The sequence below is a fragment of the Narcine bancroftii genome, chromosome 5, assembly GCF_036971445.1.
Source record: "Narcine bancroftii isolate sNarBan1 chromosome 5, sNarBan1.hap1, whole genome shotgun sequence".
In the NCBI taxonomy this organism is placed as follows: domain Eukaryota; kingdom Metazoa; phylum Chordata; class Chondrichthyes; order Torpediniformes; family Narcinidae; genus Narcine; species Narcine bancroftii.
The window spans coordinates 712,935-730,872 of NC_091473.1; the positions used below are offsets into that span (position 1 = coordinate 712,935).

General features: G+C 46.8%; 1 protein-coding gene across 3 annotated transcripts in view; it reads left to right on the plus strand.

Annotated features, from left to right (window-relative positions):
• LOC138763017 (uncharacterized) overlaps positions 1–17,938 on the plus strand; it is a 145,846-nt gene that overhangs the window by 81,327 nt on the left and 46,581 nt on the right. For all 3 annotated transcript variants that reach the window (XR_011357285.1, XR_011357286.1, XM_069936510.1), the window contains exons 2-3: positions 570–810; positions 16,818–17,027. Coding sequence is in view for 1 of the 3 variants with exons in the window: in XM_069936510.1 (XP_069792611.1) it covers positions 570–810; positions 16,818–17,027 (451 nt within the window). In the remaining 2 variants the exon portion in view is untranslated. The remainder of the gene's footprint in view (positions 1–569; positions 811–16,817; positions 17,028–17,938) is intronic.

The window sequence follows — 17,938 nt, forward strand, 5'->3', positions numbered from 1 at the left end:
TCATTTCAGGAAGGATGTGGAAGCTATGGAGATGGGGCAGAGGAGATTTACCAGGATGTTGCCTGGATTGGAGAATGTGTCTTATGAGGCAAGGCGAGCAGAAGTAGGGCTTTTCTCTTTGGAGCAAAGAATGATAAGCTGACTTAATAGAGGTCTACAAGATAGGGTGGACAGCCAGCACCTCTTGGTGTGACTAGCAAATATAAGAGGACATCTGTTCAAGGTTGAGAGGAGGAAAGTTTAGAGGAGTAGTGTGCACCTGGAATACATTGCTGGGGATGATGGTGGAGGCTAGTACAATAGGGATATTTCAAAGACTCTTTGTCAGGCACATGGATGTAAGAAAATAGAGAGTTATGGATGTGAGGGAGAGAAGATTTAATATATTGAGTTGGTATATAGAGGTGGGCAGAATATCATGAGCTGAAGGACCTGTACTCTGCTCTGTAAAAGGGACAATGGGGGTGGGGGGAAGAGACACAAGGACTGGTCCAGGGAACTGATGTGGGATTGACAAAAGCTTGTCACAGATTCACAATAAAATGGTCAATGTTTCATCTCTCCTACAGACACTGCTCAACCCGCTGGGGTTCCTCCAACAGATTGCAGTGCACAGAAGAGCTGGAGGAACTCAGCAGGCCTCGCAGCATCCAGAGGAAGGAAAAGGCGGTCGGCGCCTGAGCCCTTCACCAGGAATGTTGAAAGTCAGGCAGACAGCTGAATCTTTCGTAGTCATCTCCTGCATCTGGTGCTCCCTTTGTGGCCTCCTCTACATCAGAGGGACAGGATCCAAACTGGGGGGATCATCTAGTTGAGTACCTTTGCTCTGTCCACTGCCACAGTAACCCAATAGCTGGCTATTTCAGTTCCATTTCCTCACTGACATATCTGTTCATGGCCTCGTATCAAGGCTACCAGCAAATTGGAAGAACAACATGTTATATTACATCCTTCCTGTAATGAAGAAAACAGAACTGAACACAAATATTCCAATGGTGGTGTTAAGAGTCCAGAGGACCCCAAAATCTGGCAGCAATAGAAATTCACTAAGACAAATGGCTACTTAAACAAAAGTAGAAAAGTAGAAAATAGAAAATACCTCGTACCAGTGGTCTAAACAGTTTCATAAAGCTGCAACATAACCTCTCAACTCTCGACTAACAAAGGCCAGTGTATCACAAGCCTTTTTAACTCTGCTATCAACCTGCAATGCAGACTTGAGAGATCTATGGATTTGGACCCCAAGGCCCTTCTGTTCTTCCACACTGTTAAGAATCTGACCATTAACCCTGTACTCTGCCTTCAAGTTTGACCTTCCAAAATGGATCTCCTCACACATCCGAATTGAACTCCATCTGCCACTCCTCTGCCCAACTCTACATCCTGTCTATATCCTCTTGCAACCTGCAACAATCTTCTACACTGTCCACCCTGTCTTCTTTCTTTCAGTTCCCCACCCCCTTCCCTTCCTTCCCCTATCAGAGAGCTATCCTCTCCCCCTATCGCTTCTCAACTTTCTTTTCTTCCATGCTCCCTCCTATATCCACCTATGGCTTCTTACCTGTGCTCCTCCCCCTCCCCCCACCTGGTGACTGCCCGATTCTAGACACTCCTGAACCTGACCAAGGTCTCAGGCCCAAAGTATTGACTGCCTTTGACTTACCATGGATGCTGCGTGACCTGCTAAGTTTCTCCAGCTCTTTGTGGACTGCACTGGACCTCAGCAATGGCAGACTCATTTACCTCTTCCAGCAAGTGTGCATGTTGCTTCAGGTTCCAGCGCCCGCAGTCTCCTCTTCAAGGAGCAGAGGGTGGGCTGGGAGTGTCCATCCCCTCCCCCGCTGCTCTCATGGGATGAGAGATTTTCTCTCAGGGTTCAGAGGTCATTGTGCTGAGTTTCTGGGCCCTACCAACTGCCATGGTAATCAGTTCCCAACCACACCAGGCTGAACAAAAGAACTCGCATTGAAGAGAACCTTCATCACCTCCAACCAGATTAAAATGAATGAATTTGAATTGTTTATTGTCACACATTCCAATATCCAATGGAAAATGTTTTAGTGCATGTTGTCAAGGCAACAGCCCGTGCATAGTAAGAAGAAGGAGCAGGAATAAAACATGAATGTAGAAAAGATCAAAGTGCAGGGTGCAGTGTTAGAGAAAATGTGCATTGCTTCCTACTCAAGACACATGAGCAACTGGGGTTGAGTGAAGGGAGTTTGGGATAAAGGTAAAGTTTGGAGTGGGGGAGGTTGTCTTGGGGTGGGGTCAGGGTTGAGCTGGTCTGTAATGGGTCAATGTAATCCAGGGTGAGTTGGGGAGGGGGTCAGATTGAGGAGGGGGAGTGGCTTGGATCAGGGAAGGAATGATCTGCTTTGGGGGAGCCTGTGGGATGTCACGAAACATCTGAACATCTGTAGCTAAGCATCAAGAGTTGTGTACACCTAGTTGCATGCACCGCCAGGTTTGGCCAGGACAGTGTGCCAACCAGCGCACACATTTCACCTTCAGCTGCAAGGCCAGCACACAGACAGGAAATGACTGCAGGGTGAGAGGAACCACAGTGCCAGAGCGGATAGGGGAGTAGATGAGGGAAAAGATTATGTGAAAGTTGCTTTTAACATTCAAAGTCAAAGGGTTGTACATGGTGGAAATGTTCTCAGGTGGATCTATTTCAATGCAAGGAGTATTGTAGGAAAGACAGATGAGCTTAGGGTATGGATTGGCAAGTGGAATTATGACATTGTGGCTATTAGTGAAACTCGGTTGCAGGAGGGGCAGGACTGGCAGCTCAATGATCTGGGCTTCTGTTGTGTCAGGTGTGATAGAAGTGGGGGAGGTATAGGGAGAGGAGTGGCATTGTTCGGCAGGGAAAATATCACAACTGAACTCAGGCAGGATAGACCAGAGGGCTTGTCTACTGAGGCTATATGGGTGGAGCTGAGGAATGGGAAGGGTATGGCCACACTCATAGGGTTGTACTATAAACCACCCAATAGTAAACGAGAACTGGAGGAGCAAACCTGTGGAGAGATAGCAGACAGCTGTAGGAAACATAAGTTGTGATAGGAGGAGATTTTAACTTTCCGCATATTGACTGGAACTCCCAAACAGTAAAAGGGCTGAATGGCTTGGAGTTTGTCAAAACTGTTCAGGAAAGTTTTCTGAATCAATATAGAGATACCAACTAGAGAGTGCAATACTGGATCTCCCATTAGGGAACGAGACAGAACAAGTGACAGAAGTATGTATAGGGGAACATTTTGGGTCCAGTGATCATAATGCCATTAGTTTCAAGTTAATTATGGAGAAGATCTGGCCTCAGGTTGAGATTCTAAATTGGAGAGGGGCCAATTTTGAGGAAATGAGAAAGGATCTAGAATGTGTGGATTGGGATAAGATGTTTTCAAGCAAGGATTGCGATGGCCTTCAAAGGTGAAATTTTGAGAGCACAGAGTTTGTATGTTCCTGTCAGGATTAAAAATAAGGTTAGCAGTCATAGGGAACCTTGGCTTTTGAGGGATATTGGGGATCTGGTTCAGAAGAAGAGAGAGGTGTATAACAGGTAATGAGGTACTTGAGGAGTATAAAGAAAAATAAAAAAACTTAAGAAAGAAATCAGGAAGTCTGAAAGAAGACATGAGGTTGCTTTGGCAGACAATGTTAAGGAAAATCCTAAGGCTTTCTACAGGTATATTAAGAGCAAAAGGATAGCAAGGTATAAAATTGGTCCCCTTGAAGATCAGTGGTCAGCTTTGTATGGAGCCAAAAGAGATGGGGTGGGGGGGGATCTTAAATTTTTTTTGTACAGTATTTACTCAGGAAATGGCACAGAGTCAAGGGAATTTTGGAAAATAAGCAGTCATGAAACAAATAGAGATTAAAGAAGAGAAGGCACTTACTGCTTGCTGTCTTAAAGCAGATAAGGGTGGATAATCCCCAGGGCCTGACAGGATATTCCCTTGGATCTTGAGGGAGACTGATGTAGAAATTGCAGGGGCTCTGGCAGAAATATTTAAAATGTCCTTAGCATCGGGTGTGGTGCCAGAGGATTGGAGGGCAGGTCACATTATTCTGTTGTTTAAAAAAGTCTCCAAACTTAACCAAGGAAATTGTAGGGTGGTGAGCCTGATGTTAGTAGGTAAAATATTAGAAGATGTTTTAAAAGATTGGATATACAAGTATTTGCAAAACCAGGATCTGATTAGGGACAGTCAAGATGGCTTTGTAGGTCATTTTTTAACCAATCTTACAGAGATTGTAATTTAAATTTTGAGGAGGTTACCAGGAACGCTGATGAAGAAAAGGCTATAGATGTTGTCTACATGGACTTTAGTAAGGCCTTTGACAAGGTCCCACATGGGAGGTTAGTCAGGAAGGTTCAGACAGTCATAGTGGGATAGTAAGCTATATTCAACATTGGCGATACAGGAGAAGCCAGAGAGTGGTAGTGGATAATTGCTTCTCAGATTGGAGGTCTATGACCAGTGGTGTGCCTCAGGGTGGTGCTGGGACCATTGTTGTTTGTCATCTATATCGATGATCTGGATGATAATGTAGTAATTGGATCAGCAAGTTTGCGGATGACACAAAAATTGGAGCCATAGTGGAGAGTGAGGAAGGCTTTCAAAGCTTGCAGAGGGATCTGGACCAACTGGAAAAATGGGTTGAAAAATTGCAGATGGAATTTAAGTGTGAGGTAATGCATTTTGGAAGGACAAACCAAGGTAGGACATACACAGTAAATGGTAGGGCACTGAGGAGTGGAGAGGGGCAAAGCAATCTGGGAATAGAGATACATAATTCCCTGAAGGAAATGTCACAGGTCAACAGGGTTGTAAAGAAAGATTTTGGCATCTTAGCCTTTATAAATCAAACTTTTGAGTATAGGAGTTGGGATGTTACGTTGAAGTTGTCTAAGACATGGGTGAGGCCAAATTTGGAGTATTGTGTACAGTTCTGGACACCTAATTGCAGGAAGGATATTAATAAGATAGAAAGAGTGCAGAGATTTACTAGGATGTTCCCCGGACTTCAGGAACTGAGTTGCAGTGAAAGGTTAAATGGATTAGGACTTTATTCCCTGGAGCGAAGAAGAATGAGGGGAGATTTGATAGAGGTGGTTAAAATTATGAGGGGGATAGATAGAGTAAATGTGAGTTGGATTTTTCTACTGAGAGTAGGTGAAGGGTGATAAGGGGAAAATTTTAGGGGGAAAATTTAGGGGGACCTTCTTCATACAGAGAGTGGTGGGGTGTGGAATGAGCTGCCAGCTGAAGTGGTGAATGCGGGCTCAGTTTTAACATTTAAGAGAAATTTGGACAGGTACATGGATGGGAGGGGGGTGGAGGGATATGGACTGGGTGCAGGTCAGTGGGACTAGGCAGAAAAAAAGTCTAGAAGGGCCGAAGGGCTTTCAGCTGTGCTGTGATGTTCTCTGGGTGATGGGCAGCAGAAGCACCCCATGGAGGGCAGCTGAAGTCTTTGGGCTTTGAGACAGGCACAGCTGAGGTCCTGCCAACAGCTACCTGCCAGTGCACTGGGCATCTCGGCCAGTTGTTCCATGCATGCCTGTCATGACCTCTGGCTGATAGTCCGTGGTCGGCAGGAACTGCTGCGGGATTAGGCACAGTGCTCTGAGCCCTATGAAAACCCAGTCAACTGGCTGGCTTCCCTTGGTCCCACCATACTGCTGATTCACCTTCATTCCTCAGACAGGAGAAAGCCATGCGCACACCCACACCTCCCAGGGAAGGGATCAGGGATCCAAACCACACTCCCCAGAACCAGCCCATGTTCTAGTGGTAACACCAGGGGCAGAAGAGGGGCATTACTGAGGAAGTATCACACTGTGGAGGGTGGGTGTGGCCAGTACAGAGGGGGGATCACACTATGGTAGATGGGTAGTGAAGAAAGGAGGGTTGCACTGTGGGAGCAGTGGTGCAGAAGTCATGTTCTACACCCCTGGGAAGATGGAGAAAATGAAATGATTTAAACGGCTGAAATGGGATTTGAATCGAAAGGGGGTTTTGTGTGTGTGGTGTGGGAGTACTCAGGCAGAATTCCTGTTCAGAAGAAGTCTGATGCTTGTGTGTAAATTTCTGCTGTCTCTAACTGCACAGTTCAAGCAACGAGCTGGCAGTTTACCGGGTGGATTTACTCCCCCACAGAACTACTATCTTTCATCTAATTTGCTCGCTAAAAGTTTAACGTCGGTGACTCCACGGCCAGTTCATCACTGGTTAACTCGGCGGTCGGTTGTCGATAACTTTTCAATGACGCCTTGAAGGCCTGGAAGACTTGGCCTCACCTTTGAGGATTTCGGGAGGCTTTGGCGGATTGTTGGGGAGCCAGTTCGCGAAACTTACGGGGATTTCTGTTCATCGCTCTGCTATCTTCACGTCAGGATAAAGGACTCACATCTTGGACTCTGGTTTCATTGTGGGGAATACGGGATGGTATGGACTGTGGAGGACTGAGTTAGCACGACTGACCAGTCAACATGAGACCTGCCCCCTCCTGTTGTGGACCATTGTTTTATACAGTTTGTTTTTTGTAAATATGCTAGACCCGTTTTCTGAAAGACCTGGGGCCTACAGGAGTCGTGCTGGGTCAGCGACTTCGGCGACCCCATGACCAGGAATTCTTTCGTATCGCTGGGAGACGAAAATATGATCATGATCCTTGTCCCAATCTATCATGGTTGGAAAACACGCAAAGGCAATGGTGAGGAGCAGTTGCGGGACCCCCCCCCCCCCACCCCCACCCCAGGCCTTACAGTGAGAGTGAAAATGGAGGAGATATCGGCGATTTGATTACGAAACATGAAGGCATGTTTAGTGATGATTTGAGTCGATTCATGGAACCACCTCCCTTCTGTCACTTCAACCAGCTTGATTGAGACCATGTTGCACTTGACTAGGTTGTTTCTCAAGTTCTGGCTGCATTTTAGTCCCACACTCCTGATTTTTGGGCACTTGATATGGAGGAGGGAGGATCAATCAATCAACCAATGTTTCAGCACAGACTAGAAAGGCCAAAGGGTTCTGTTTCTATGCTGTAATGTTCACAAAATCACAAGATAAAGGAACAGAGGTAGGCCATTTGGCCCATCAAGTGCTCTGCAAATCTACCCTAAGCTAAACTGTTCTCACATCTAGTTCCGAATTCTAGCCTTTTCCCCATATCTTTTGATAGCCTGACTAATTAGATACCTGTCAATCTCCACCTTAAACTCCCCCAGTGACTGAGCCTCCACAGCTGTATGTTGAAATGAATTTCATAACTCACCCCTCTGGCTGAAGAAATTTCTCCTCATCTCTGTTTTAAATGGATACCTTCTAATTCTAAGACCGTGCCCTCTTGTCCTGGATTCACCCACCATGGGAAACATCTTATTCACATCTACTCTGTCCCATCCTTTCAGCATTCAGAATGTTTCTATGAGATCTTCTCTCATTCTTCTATACTCCAATGAATACAGTTCAAGGGGCGAAAAACGTTCCTCATATGTTAACCCTGGCATTCCAGGAATCATCCTGGTAAATCCTCTCTGTATTCTCTCCAACATCATTACATCCCTTCTAAGATCTTTGGCTTGGCTTCGCAGACGAATATTTATGGAGGGGTAAATGTTCACGTCAGCTGCAGGCTCGTTTGTGGCTGACAAGTCCGATGCGGGACAGGCAGACACGGTTGCAGCGGTTGCAGGGGAAAATTGGTTGGTTGGGGTTGGGTGTTGGGTTTTTCCTCCTTTGTCTTTTGTCAGTGAGGTGGGCTCTGCGGACTTCTTCAAAGGAGGTTGCTGCCCGCCGAACTGTGAGGCGCCAAGATGCACGGTTTGAGGCGATATCAGCCTACTGGCGGTGGTCAATGTGGCAGGCTTCTAAGATAAGATAAGATAAGATAAGGGACCCAAAACTGCACACAGTTCTCCAAATGCACCAGTGCCCCATAGAGCCTCATCAACACCTCTTTACTCTTATACACTATTCCCCTTGAAACAAGTGCCAACATAACATTTGATTTCTTTACTGCCGACCCAACCTGGTAGTTAAACCTTAGGTTATCCTGCACTTCGAATTTTGAATTTTCTCCCCATTCAAATAATAATCTGCCTGTTTATTTCCTCTTCGATAATGTACAACCATTCATTTCTCAACATCGTATCTCATCTGCCATTTCTCTGCCCACCCTTCCAAGTTATCCCATTCTCTTTGCAACCTTGCAGTTCCTTCAACACTTCCTACTCCACCATCTTGGTGTCATCTGAAAACTTCACCACAAACCATTCACTCCATAATCTAAATCATCAACATACATTGTAAAAAGAACCGGCCCCAACACCAACCCCTGCAGAACACCACTAGGAACCGGCAACCAACCAGAACAGGATCCCTTTATTCCCACCCTTTGCTTCCTGCCTATCAGCCAATACTACACCCAATCTAATATCTTTCCTGTAACTCCATGGGCTCTCATCTTATTAAACAGCCTCTTATGCGGCACCTTAATGAAGGCTTTTTGAAAATCCAAATACACAACATTCACAGCCTCTCCCTTGTCCATCCTACTCAAGATTTACTCAAAAATTTCCAATAGGTTGGTCAGGCAGGATCTTCCCTTCGTGAAACCATGCTGACTTGGACCTATCATATCACGCACCTCACGGTAGTTCATAACCTCATCCTTGAGGATCAACTCCAATAACTTTCCAACTACTGACGTCAGACTAATCAGTCTATAATTTCTTTTTTTCTGCCTTCCTTGATTCTTAAACAGCAGAATGACATTTGCAACCTTCCAATCCTCCGGAATCATGCCAGAGTCTATTGGTTCTTTGGTTCTATGGTTGTCCTCGTCGGTCTGGTACTGGCCCTGGCCAAGATGGCCATCCGTGGATCCAGGCAACGGGCAGTCGAGGGTTCATCACGGGTTGACTGCCTGCTCCTCTTCTGAGGACCCCTGTGTGCTCGTGTATCCCTGGAGTGCTCACAGCCATTTTGGAGGGTCTCCGGAAATGGATGGCTCCCCAATGGTTTGACGTATCAACAGAAATAATCAGGTTTCGATTTGTAACTTCTGTCTTGTGTGAATTGCCAGAAATATAGACTAATGTAATACTTGAAACTTTTGGATGATGAATAATAAAGGGACGGATTTGAATTAGAGCCATAAAGGTGAAAAGAAAACTGGGGTACTGAACTAGAGGTGTACAAATGTTGGTGCTAACGTTTAGGTCAGTTGTTTCCCAAGGATTCATCTGCTGCTGAGGTGAATATAATTTATCCTTTCTCAACTAGATGTACCTTGCTACACTTCTTAATGTCTGGCATATTTACGATTACCAAGCACAACTCCTGTCCTGACCTGACATTAATATCTGTGCTCCAATTGTCAGCACTGTCGGTGTATTTTTAAAGGACGTGACAGGCACCAGAGAAATGCAAGTCCTTCCTTCCTTCAGGAACAGCGGTGAACAGTTGGTCTGGAGATTATTACATTGCTGACTATGGGATCTGGCTGTGAGGAGGTTGCCTGACACATTTCCTGTGTTGCAATTACTGTACAGTTCACATTGTGCCCACTTGGTTTCAAATTTCAAACGCCACATCATTTTATTCTTTGAAATAGTTGTGGTGTTGATTCCTAGGGTTCCTGTCTATCTCTGGCCTTCTACCTGCTTCGCATCTTTACGTTTCCGACATCAATCATCTCAACTTCCCCTCTCCCCTCACTCTTTCCAATCTCACCCCTTTGGAATGCCTCCACTCTCTCCGCACCAAAAGCGATTCCCCAGAGGAAGGGCCATGGACACTGCGAGCGCTGCTGAGCTCCTGCAGCACTTGCGTGTTTTCACTCCAATCACAGTGTCCACAGAGAGGGGCATCCAACATTCACTTCCAGCCAATCAGTGGTGCATCCAAAAGAAGGGAATGAGAGAGGCAGCAAAAAAACTGGAGCACCGCAGAGTGCAAAAGGGGCTCAATGACGCAGACAGTATCAGTACAGTGAGTCAGCTGCCACGGGGGGGGGGGGGGGGGGGGGGGTGGGGAGAATGGAAGAGACTTACTGATAGTTTGCGTGACGCGTCATTCAATGCATCATTATGGGGGTAGGATTCCCCCTTAAATTATCAGGTTGGCGATTTACTGTGTCAATCCTGCCCCAGCTTGAAAGTTGCTGAGAGCACCATCGACCCATTTAACGCACCTGGCACCCAGGAGGTCTACCCAGGTCCAAAAAGCACCAAGTGAGTCGCAGTGTGCAGGGTGCGGTGTTACAGAGAGTCACAGACTGCAGGTTGTGGTGTTACATTGAGTCACGGAGTGCAGGGTGAGGTGTTACAGTGAGTCATGTTGTGTAGGGTGCGGTGTTACAGTGAGTTACAGGTTCAGGTTGAGGGGTTGCAGTGAGTCATGTTGTGCAGGGTGAGGCATTGCAGTCAGTCACGGTGGGCAGGTTGAGGAGTTACATTGAGTTATGTTGTGCAGGGTGCAGTGTTACATTGAGTCACAGAGTGCAGGGTGAGGTGTTGCAGTGAGACATGTTGTGCAGGGTGCAATGCTACAGTGAGTTATGTTGTGCAGGGTGCAGTGTTACAGTGAGTGACGGAATGCAGGGTGAGGTGTTTCTGTGAGTCATGTTGTACAGGGTGCGGTGTTACAGTGAGTCACAGGGTGCAGAGTGTGGTATTACAGTAAGTCACAGGGTTCAGGGTGAGGTGTTGCAGTTAGTCATGTTGTGCAGGGTGCAGTGTTACAGTTAGTGAAGGAGTGCAGGGTGGGGTGTTACAGTGTGTCAAGGTGCAGGGTGAGGTGTTACAGTGAGTCGCAATGTGCCATCCCAGGCCCACACTTAGGCCTGATCACGAGCTGTATTTCTCTCTACTCCCGGCATATAAACAGAGACTGAGGACTACAGCACCAGGAGTGAAGAAGGTTTAAGTATTATCTAGGGAGGTGGAGGAGTGCATGCAGACAATATTCAAGGATTTATCTTCAAACGTGAATGAATGTGCCACATCTGTTACTGACTGAGTGGATCGGTGTGTCCCTACTTGTACATGTTGTGACTACCCCAACCAAAAGCTGTGGATGAACTAGAGGATTCGTAAACTGCTGAGGGCGAGATCGATGGCATTTAAGACCGTTGATCCAGATCTCGACAGGAAGTCCAGGTCTGATCTACGGAAGGCTAACTCAGTAGCAATTCTGAGTGAATCAGAATTCGGAATCAGAAACTTGCCAGTTATGGCAGGGTTTGCAGGCTGTTACATTCTACAAGGTGAGGCAGAACATTACAAATGGCTGTAATGCCTCCCTTTCTGATGAGCTGAACACTTCATGCTCGCTCGGAAAAGGAGAATTTATCTATGCCAATGAGAATCCCTGCAGAAGCTGGTGACCCCGTGATATCTATCGCAGAGGCCAACGTCAGAAAATGTTTCGAGAGAGTGAATCCTCGCAAGGCCTCAGACCCTGATAGCGTGCCTGGCGGGCTACTGAAAATCTTTGCCAACCAACTAGCTGGAGTGTTCCCAGACACCGTTGCAGTCAGGTTCTAACTGCTTCAAAAGGGCATCATTCACACGAGTGCCCAGGAAGAGGAGAGTGGAGCTGTCTCAATGGCTGTTGCCCAGTAGGACTCCCATCTTCTGTGTTGAAATACTGTGAGAGATTAGTCATGGCCAGAAATGAACTCATACCTCAGTAAAGATCTTGTCCCACTGCAATTTGCCAACTGTCACAATAATTTCACTGCAGATTCAATCTCACTCGTTCTTCACTCAGCCCTGGATAAGCTGGGCGACAGCACTAAGTCCAGCAGGCTGCTTTTCATCGATTACAGCTCAGTTTTCAACACCATCATCCCCTCAGTACTGGTCAGCCAGCTTCAAACTTCCCTCTGCAACTGGATCCTTGACTTCCTCATCAGAAGATGAAAACCAGTGAGGATCGGTAACAACATTCCTCCTCACTGATCCTCACTGACAGTCAACCCAGGTGCACCTAAAGCATGCACGCTTAGCCCACTCGCTCTACAACCGTGACTATGTGGCCGGGCACAATACAAAATGCCTTTCGACAAATTTGCCGATGACGCCACAGTTGTCGGCAGAATCACAAATGGCAACGAGGAGTGAGGTAAATCAGCTAATTAAATGGCATCACAACCACAATCTTGCGCTCAATGTTAGCAAAACTAAGGAGTAGATTGTGGAATTCAGGAAGGGGAAATCAGGAGAATAATGGGTCAGTAATGGAGAGGGTAAAGAACTTCAAATTCCTGCGGGTCCGCATCTCTGAAGATCTACCCTGGGGTCATCATGTCGATGTGGTCATGAAGAAGGCTCACCAGCAGCTCTATTTCATTAAGAGTTTGAGGGGATTTGGTATGTCATCGAAGACTTGCAAATTTCTACAGGAGTACCGCGGAGAGTATTCTGACTGGTTGCATCACTGTCTGGTATGGAGCTGCTAATGCACAGGACAGGAAAAGGCAACCGAGGCCCAGCGCCATCGTGGGCATCAGTCTTCACTCCATTAAGGGGATCTTTAAGAGGTGGTATCTCAAGAAAGCAGCATCTATCATCAAGGAACCCTCACCCCCCCCAGCCCATTTCCTCTTCTCACTGCTACCATCAGGATGGAGGTACAGAGACTGAAGTTGCACACCCAACGGTACAAATCCACCATCAGATTTCTGAACAGGCAATGAACCTATCGGCACTACCTTTTTTTTTCTAATTTTTGCATTAGTTATTGTATTTATGGAACCAAAATTTATTGCAAATTTACACCTGTAATGCGTAATACTGTTACTGCCATACACCACATTTCAGGACACATATTCATGACAATAAACCTAATTCTGACATTGATGTCTGCTTAATGTATTCAGCTTGTCAGGGAGGTCCATGTTGTGGCCTGTGATCGCTGCCCCTGTGAAAGCCTGTGTACCTTGCCGCCATTGTTGAGTGCGTGTTAGTTTCATCTGGTCAGTTGTAGCCTTATGAAGATTATAACTGGACGTCTTATGTACATCAGGGTCTCCTGACTTGAACACCACAGGCTAGGATTTCTCCAGACCACACTCAGACCACCACAATGCACGGCGCATAATAATCACATATAAACATAAAGATAGAATATAAAATAAATATTCTGGAATAATGTACTTGGTTACAGGATGCAGGTCATTATTCTCATTGGAATTTAGGAAAATGAGGTGGGGGGGGAATCTTATAGAAACATTTTGAATGTTGAAAGGCATAGACAGAGTAGATGCAGAACAGTTATTTCCCACGGTGGGAGGGTTTTGGACAAGAGGGCACAACTTCAGGATTGAAGGGTGTCTGCTTAGAATAGAGATGCGAACGAAGTTCTTTAGCCAGAGGGTAGTGTGAATCTGTGGAATGTATTGCTAAAGGTGGTTGTGGAGGCCAGGTCATTGGGTAAATTTAAGGCAGAGATTGGTAGTTTCTTGATTAGCCAGGACATCAAAGGTTATGGAGAGAACACCAGGCAGTGGGGTTGAGTGGGAAAATGGATCAGTTTATGATTCAATGGCGCGGCTGAATGGCCTGTTTTTGTTCCTACGTCATATGGTCCTATCTCAACCCACAGGAAGAAGCCATTTCCCAGCCTGACAGTCCTGATTTTTGATGATCCTCTACTTTCTTCCTGATGGTAGTTGGTCAGAAATATAGTGTGTACGAGGAAAAGGGTCCCCAATAATTCTTCGAGCCCTATTTAAGCAACACTTCCAGTAAATGTCATCAATAAAGGAAAGGGAGACCCAGTGATCTTCCAGGCCATTTTGATGATCCTTTGTATTGACTTCCAATCCAATGCTTTTCAGCTATCATCCCAATAGCAATAGATGCTTTCAAACTGCCTTGTAAAATGGGGTTAACCGGGCAATTTGAAGGCAGCTTGCAAGGGTCCAACCCGGTCAGCATCGTCCAAAGTCAACCGGGTCCCTGCCCTATCTCGGAGGTAGTCAGGGAACCCAATTAAACTCGTCCACCAGCAGCTTGAAAACAAAAATGGCCGACCAAGTTACTCCTGCTGGAGGCTCCTTTGTCCCACTAATCGCACCTGGGTCCCAGGAGGGCTACCTGGGGGCTTCTGCTTAAAAACACCTAATGATGCAGCCAGACAGGACACTCTCAATTATGTACCTGTAAAAAGTCGTCAAGATGGGGCCAGAAGCCTTGCCCTCCTCATACTCCTGAGAAAGTGTCGGTGCTTCAACTGCCCCCTCCTGACTAATGAAGAGTTGTTGTGGGTCCAGGATATGGTGTCCATTATATACACACCAAGAAACTTTGTCTCTCACTCCCTGCATGGATGGAACTGTTGATGTGTCATGGAGAATGGTCGACCTCGTCTACAACTATCTCCTTTGTCTTGTCCATGTTGAGACTCGGGTTGTTTTCCTTGCACCATTTTATGAGCATCTCAACCTCCTCTCCGTAAATGCGACTCATCATTGTTGCCGATGAGGCCAATAGCTGTTGTATCATCCGCAAACTTGATGGTTCTGCTCGAATTGAATCTGGCAGTGCAGTTGTGAACGGGCAGTGTGAACAGTAGCAGGCTGAGCACTGAGCCCTGAGTGCGATGGGACCTGAGTTTTTTTGCTGCCAACCTGGACTTTTGGTCTTTTGGTTCAAAAAGTTCCAAGGTGTTGATTCTCGGCGAGGAGAGTTTATCTACCCACCCCTGATGATTGGATTTGCAGCATGGACTAGAGTGACCTTCTGTCACTACTGAGAAGGTGGCAGTGGTGGGGATGGGGGGTGTAGGAGGGTTAGGAGTATCTCTGCTGAGCAATTACTGATTGAACTTCACAGTTGCTGATCTTATTTCTGTCTGCAGACACCAGCACACCAAACTTGGTCAGCATCTGGCTCAATGCATTCCTTGAAAAGCTGCCAGGATCTTGGAAATAAAAAGGAGACCACTTACTAGTTGACTTTGGTTTGGGACATACTTTGTTTATAACACATAATACATTGCACAGGAGCCATACAACATCATAGAGTCACACAGATCCTTTAGCCCAAATCGTACATGCTGACCTAGTTGGCATTCTGGGCTCATCCCATTTACCTTAATTTGGTCTATATCCAAAACCCTTCCTATTCATAGATCTATCTTTTGAACATTGTAATCATACCCACTTCTAGAAAACGTTGCCCCTACATCTCTCCCCTCTCACCTTACACCCAAACTCTCACCTTGGGAAAAGATTGGAAAAAGACTCGTGATTTTATGAACCTTTATTAGATCACCCTTCTGCCTCTCTCGTTCCAGGGAATAAAGGGCAAGCCGGTCCGGCCTCTCCCTATAACTCACCCCTTCCAGTCCTGGCAACATGCTGGAGAAAGTCAGCAGGTTGAGCTGCAGCGGTGGGAATAATCAACGTCTCAATGGAGGGGTCCATACCGACCATCCTTTCTCTCCCATGGATGCTGCCCAGCCTGTTGGATTCCTTCCAGCAGGGCATGTGTTGCTCTGTAGTCCAGCCTCTGTTGTCTCTGGTGAATCCCCTCCGAGCCCCTTCCAACGTTGATCCCTTTCCTGCGGCTGGGGAAGTGGTGCTGGGCAGACAGAGAGGAGCTGGTGAGAGGCCATGGTCTCCATTGTCCAGGGGGTGCCGTGCTGCCGGACGGAATTCACCAGAGTACCATTCTGGCACTTCGTGGGGATGCTCCTTGTCCCCCCCCCTTTTTTAACATGTAAAAAATTAGCACTGCACCCCTGCTGTTGTCACTTAGTATCAAAAAAAAGGTAGCTCTTTGCTCTCCCTGAGATATTCAAGGTATTTGGACAATGGCAGAAGGATTCCGGCTCTAATTTGTGACTGATCAGAGTTTCCATAGGGCTGCATTCCTGATAGCTTGCCTCTCTGGACTGGGTCCCTGAGGCCTTACTATTTTTAGATAGAATGCAGCGACGTGCAAATGACTGGCCCGGTGCTGGCTGTTGTTACCTGCCTGCAAATCACCAAGTATCCTCGTCCTCAGTCACTGTACTGATATGTTTTTCTCCATTATATAGATAGACCCTACCAATTACTGTATATATGAAGCTGGCCCACCCACTAATGAGTCATCCCTTAAATCTCCTCCCCTTTTGCCCTGGCCCATAAAGGTTGCATTACCTCCCCCTTTCCAGCAGTCCTGTACCTGGATCCAGGCCAGCCAAAGTCTTGTGTGCATTAAAGCCTATTGTTCCTGCAGCCTTTGACTCTGTGGTTATTGATAGAGACTATCAGTCCTGAACACTTCGACCTGGGCACGACATGTTTTCCTGGGCACCGAATTTGGGGGAGGCAGGCCCTTATCCCCCCCAGCCCCTTCCTGCTCCTAGACGCTACACAGGAGCGACACTGCCAGCTGCCCGTGTGATGAGCCTCATACCATCTGCTGGGGCAGGGTGGCGGGGGGGGGGGGGGTGGGGGGTGTCCTCAGTGGATCGAGCAGCATCAGAAGGCTGGGCATTTCAGGTCGAAACCATCCGATTCTTTTTCTCCCACTGATGCTGCTCGATCTGCTCAGCTTGAGTCGCTCCGGGATCCAGCTTTTGCAGTCTCTTCATGTGCCTCTTTGAGAAACTGGGGGTGCACTGGGAGGGTTCACCTTCTTCTCCTCTGGAGGAGAATTGGCCTGGCATCACACACTCCACCTAACTGCGGAAGATACACCGACTGCTTGCTTCACAGCCCGGTCTGGGAATGCCCAGGAGTTGCAGAAGGTAGCAAACAGAACAGGTCCAGCACAGACTCTGACCTTCTATCCATTGCAGATACTGATGTGAGGCGCTGCCTCAAGAAGGCAGCCAACATCATAAAGAACAGCCATCATCCTTGTCACAACCTCTCCTCACTGCTACTTTCAAGTCAGAAGGTGCAGAAACCTGAAGACCAGCAAGAACAGCTTTCCAACAGCTATCAAGCTCTTAACTTACCCCTTGTTCCACTAATCAGGGACGCCATAAAAGGACGGTCTGCACATTGTAAGTCACTTTGCTTTTGCACTCAGATTACTGAATATTTATCTCTATCTATACATATGTAAGAACAGAGGAACCTTGGGGCCCAATTCCATGGATTTCTCAAGGTTGCTGCGAAGGTTGATAGAGTGGTATGCTGGCCTTCATTAGTCAAGAACCGTGAGGTATTGTTGCCGCTCTATAAAACTCTAGTTAGACTACACATGGAATATTGTGTTCAGTTCTGATCGCCTCAGTGCAGGAAGGATGTGGAAGCTTTGGATGGGTGCAGAGGAGAGTTACCAGGATGTTGCCTGGATTGGAGAATGTGTCTTCTGAAGCTAGGGCTTTTTCTTTGAAGAGGATGAGAGGTAACTTAATAGAGGTCTACAAGATTATAAGTACCTTTTCCCAGAGCGACAGCAGGAAACACCAGGGGACATCTATATAAGGTGAGGAGAAGAGCGTTTAGGGGAGATGACACGGGAGTTATTTACACAGAGAGTAGTGGGTGCCTGGAATACATTGCCAGGGGTGGTGGTGGAGGCTGGTACAATAGGGATATTTAAAAAACTCTGAAACGGACACAAGGATATAAGAAAAATAGAGGATTATGGGGGGGGGGGGGGAGGAAAGGAAGGTTTAATTTGTTGAGTAGGTTCACGTAGGTCAGCACAACACAATTGACCGGAGGGCCTGTACTGCTCCGGAATGGGAAGCTCAGTTACCGTAGTGATTAGTGCAACACTATTCAGCACCAGTGACCCGGTTCAAACCCAGTGCTGTCTGTTGAGAGTTTGTACATTCTCCTTGTGTCTGCATTGGTTTCCTTTGGGCGCTTCAGTTTCCTCCCACCCTTCAAAATGTACGGGGTTTGTAGGTTAATTGGGGTAATTGGGTGGCACAGGCTCGTGCGCCAGTAGGGGCTGTTACTG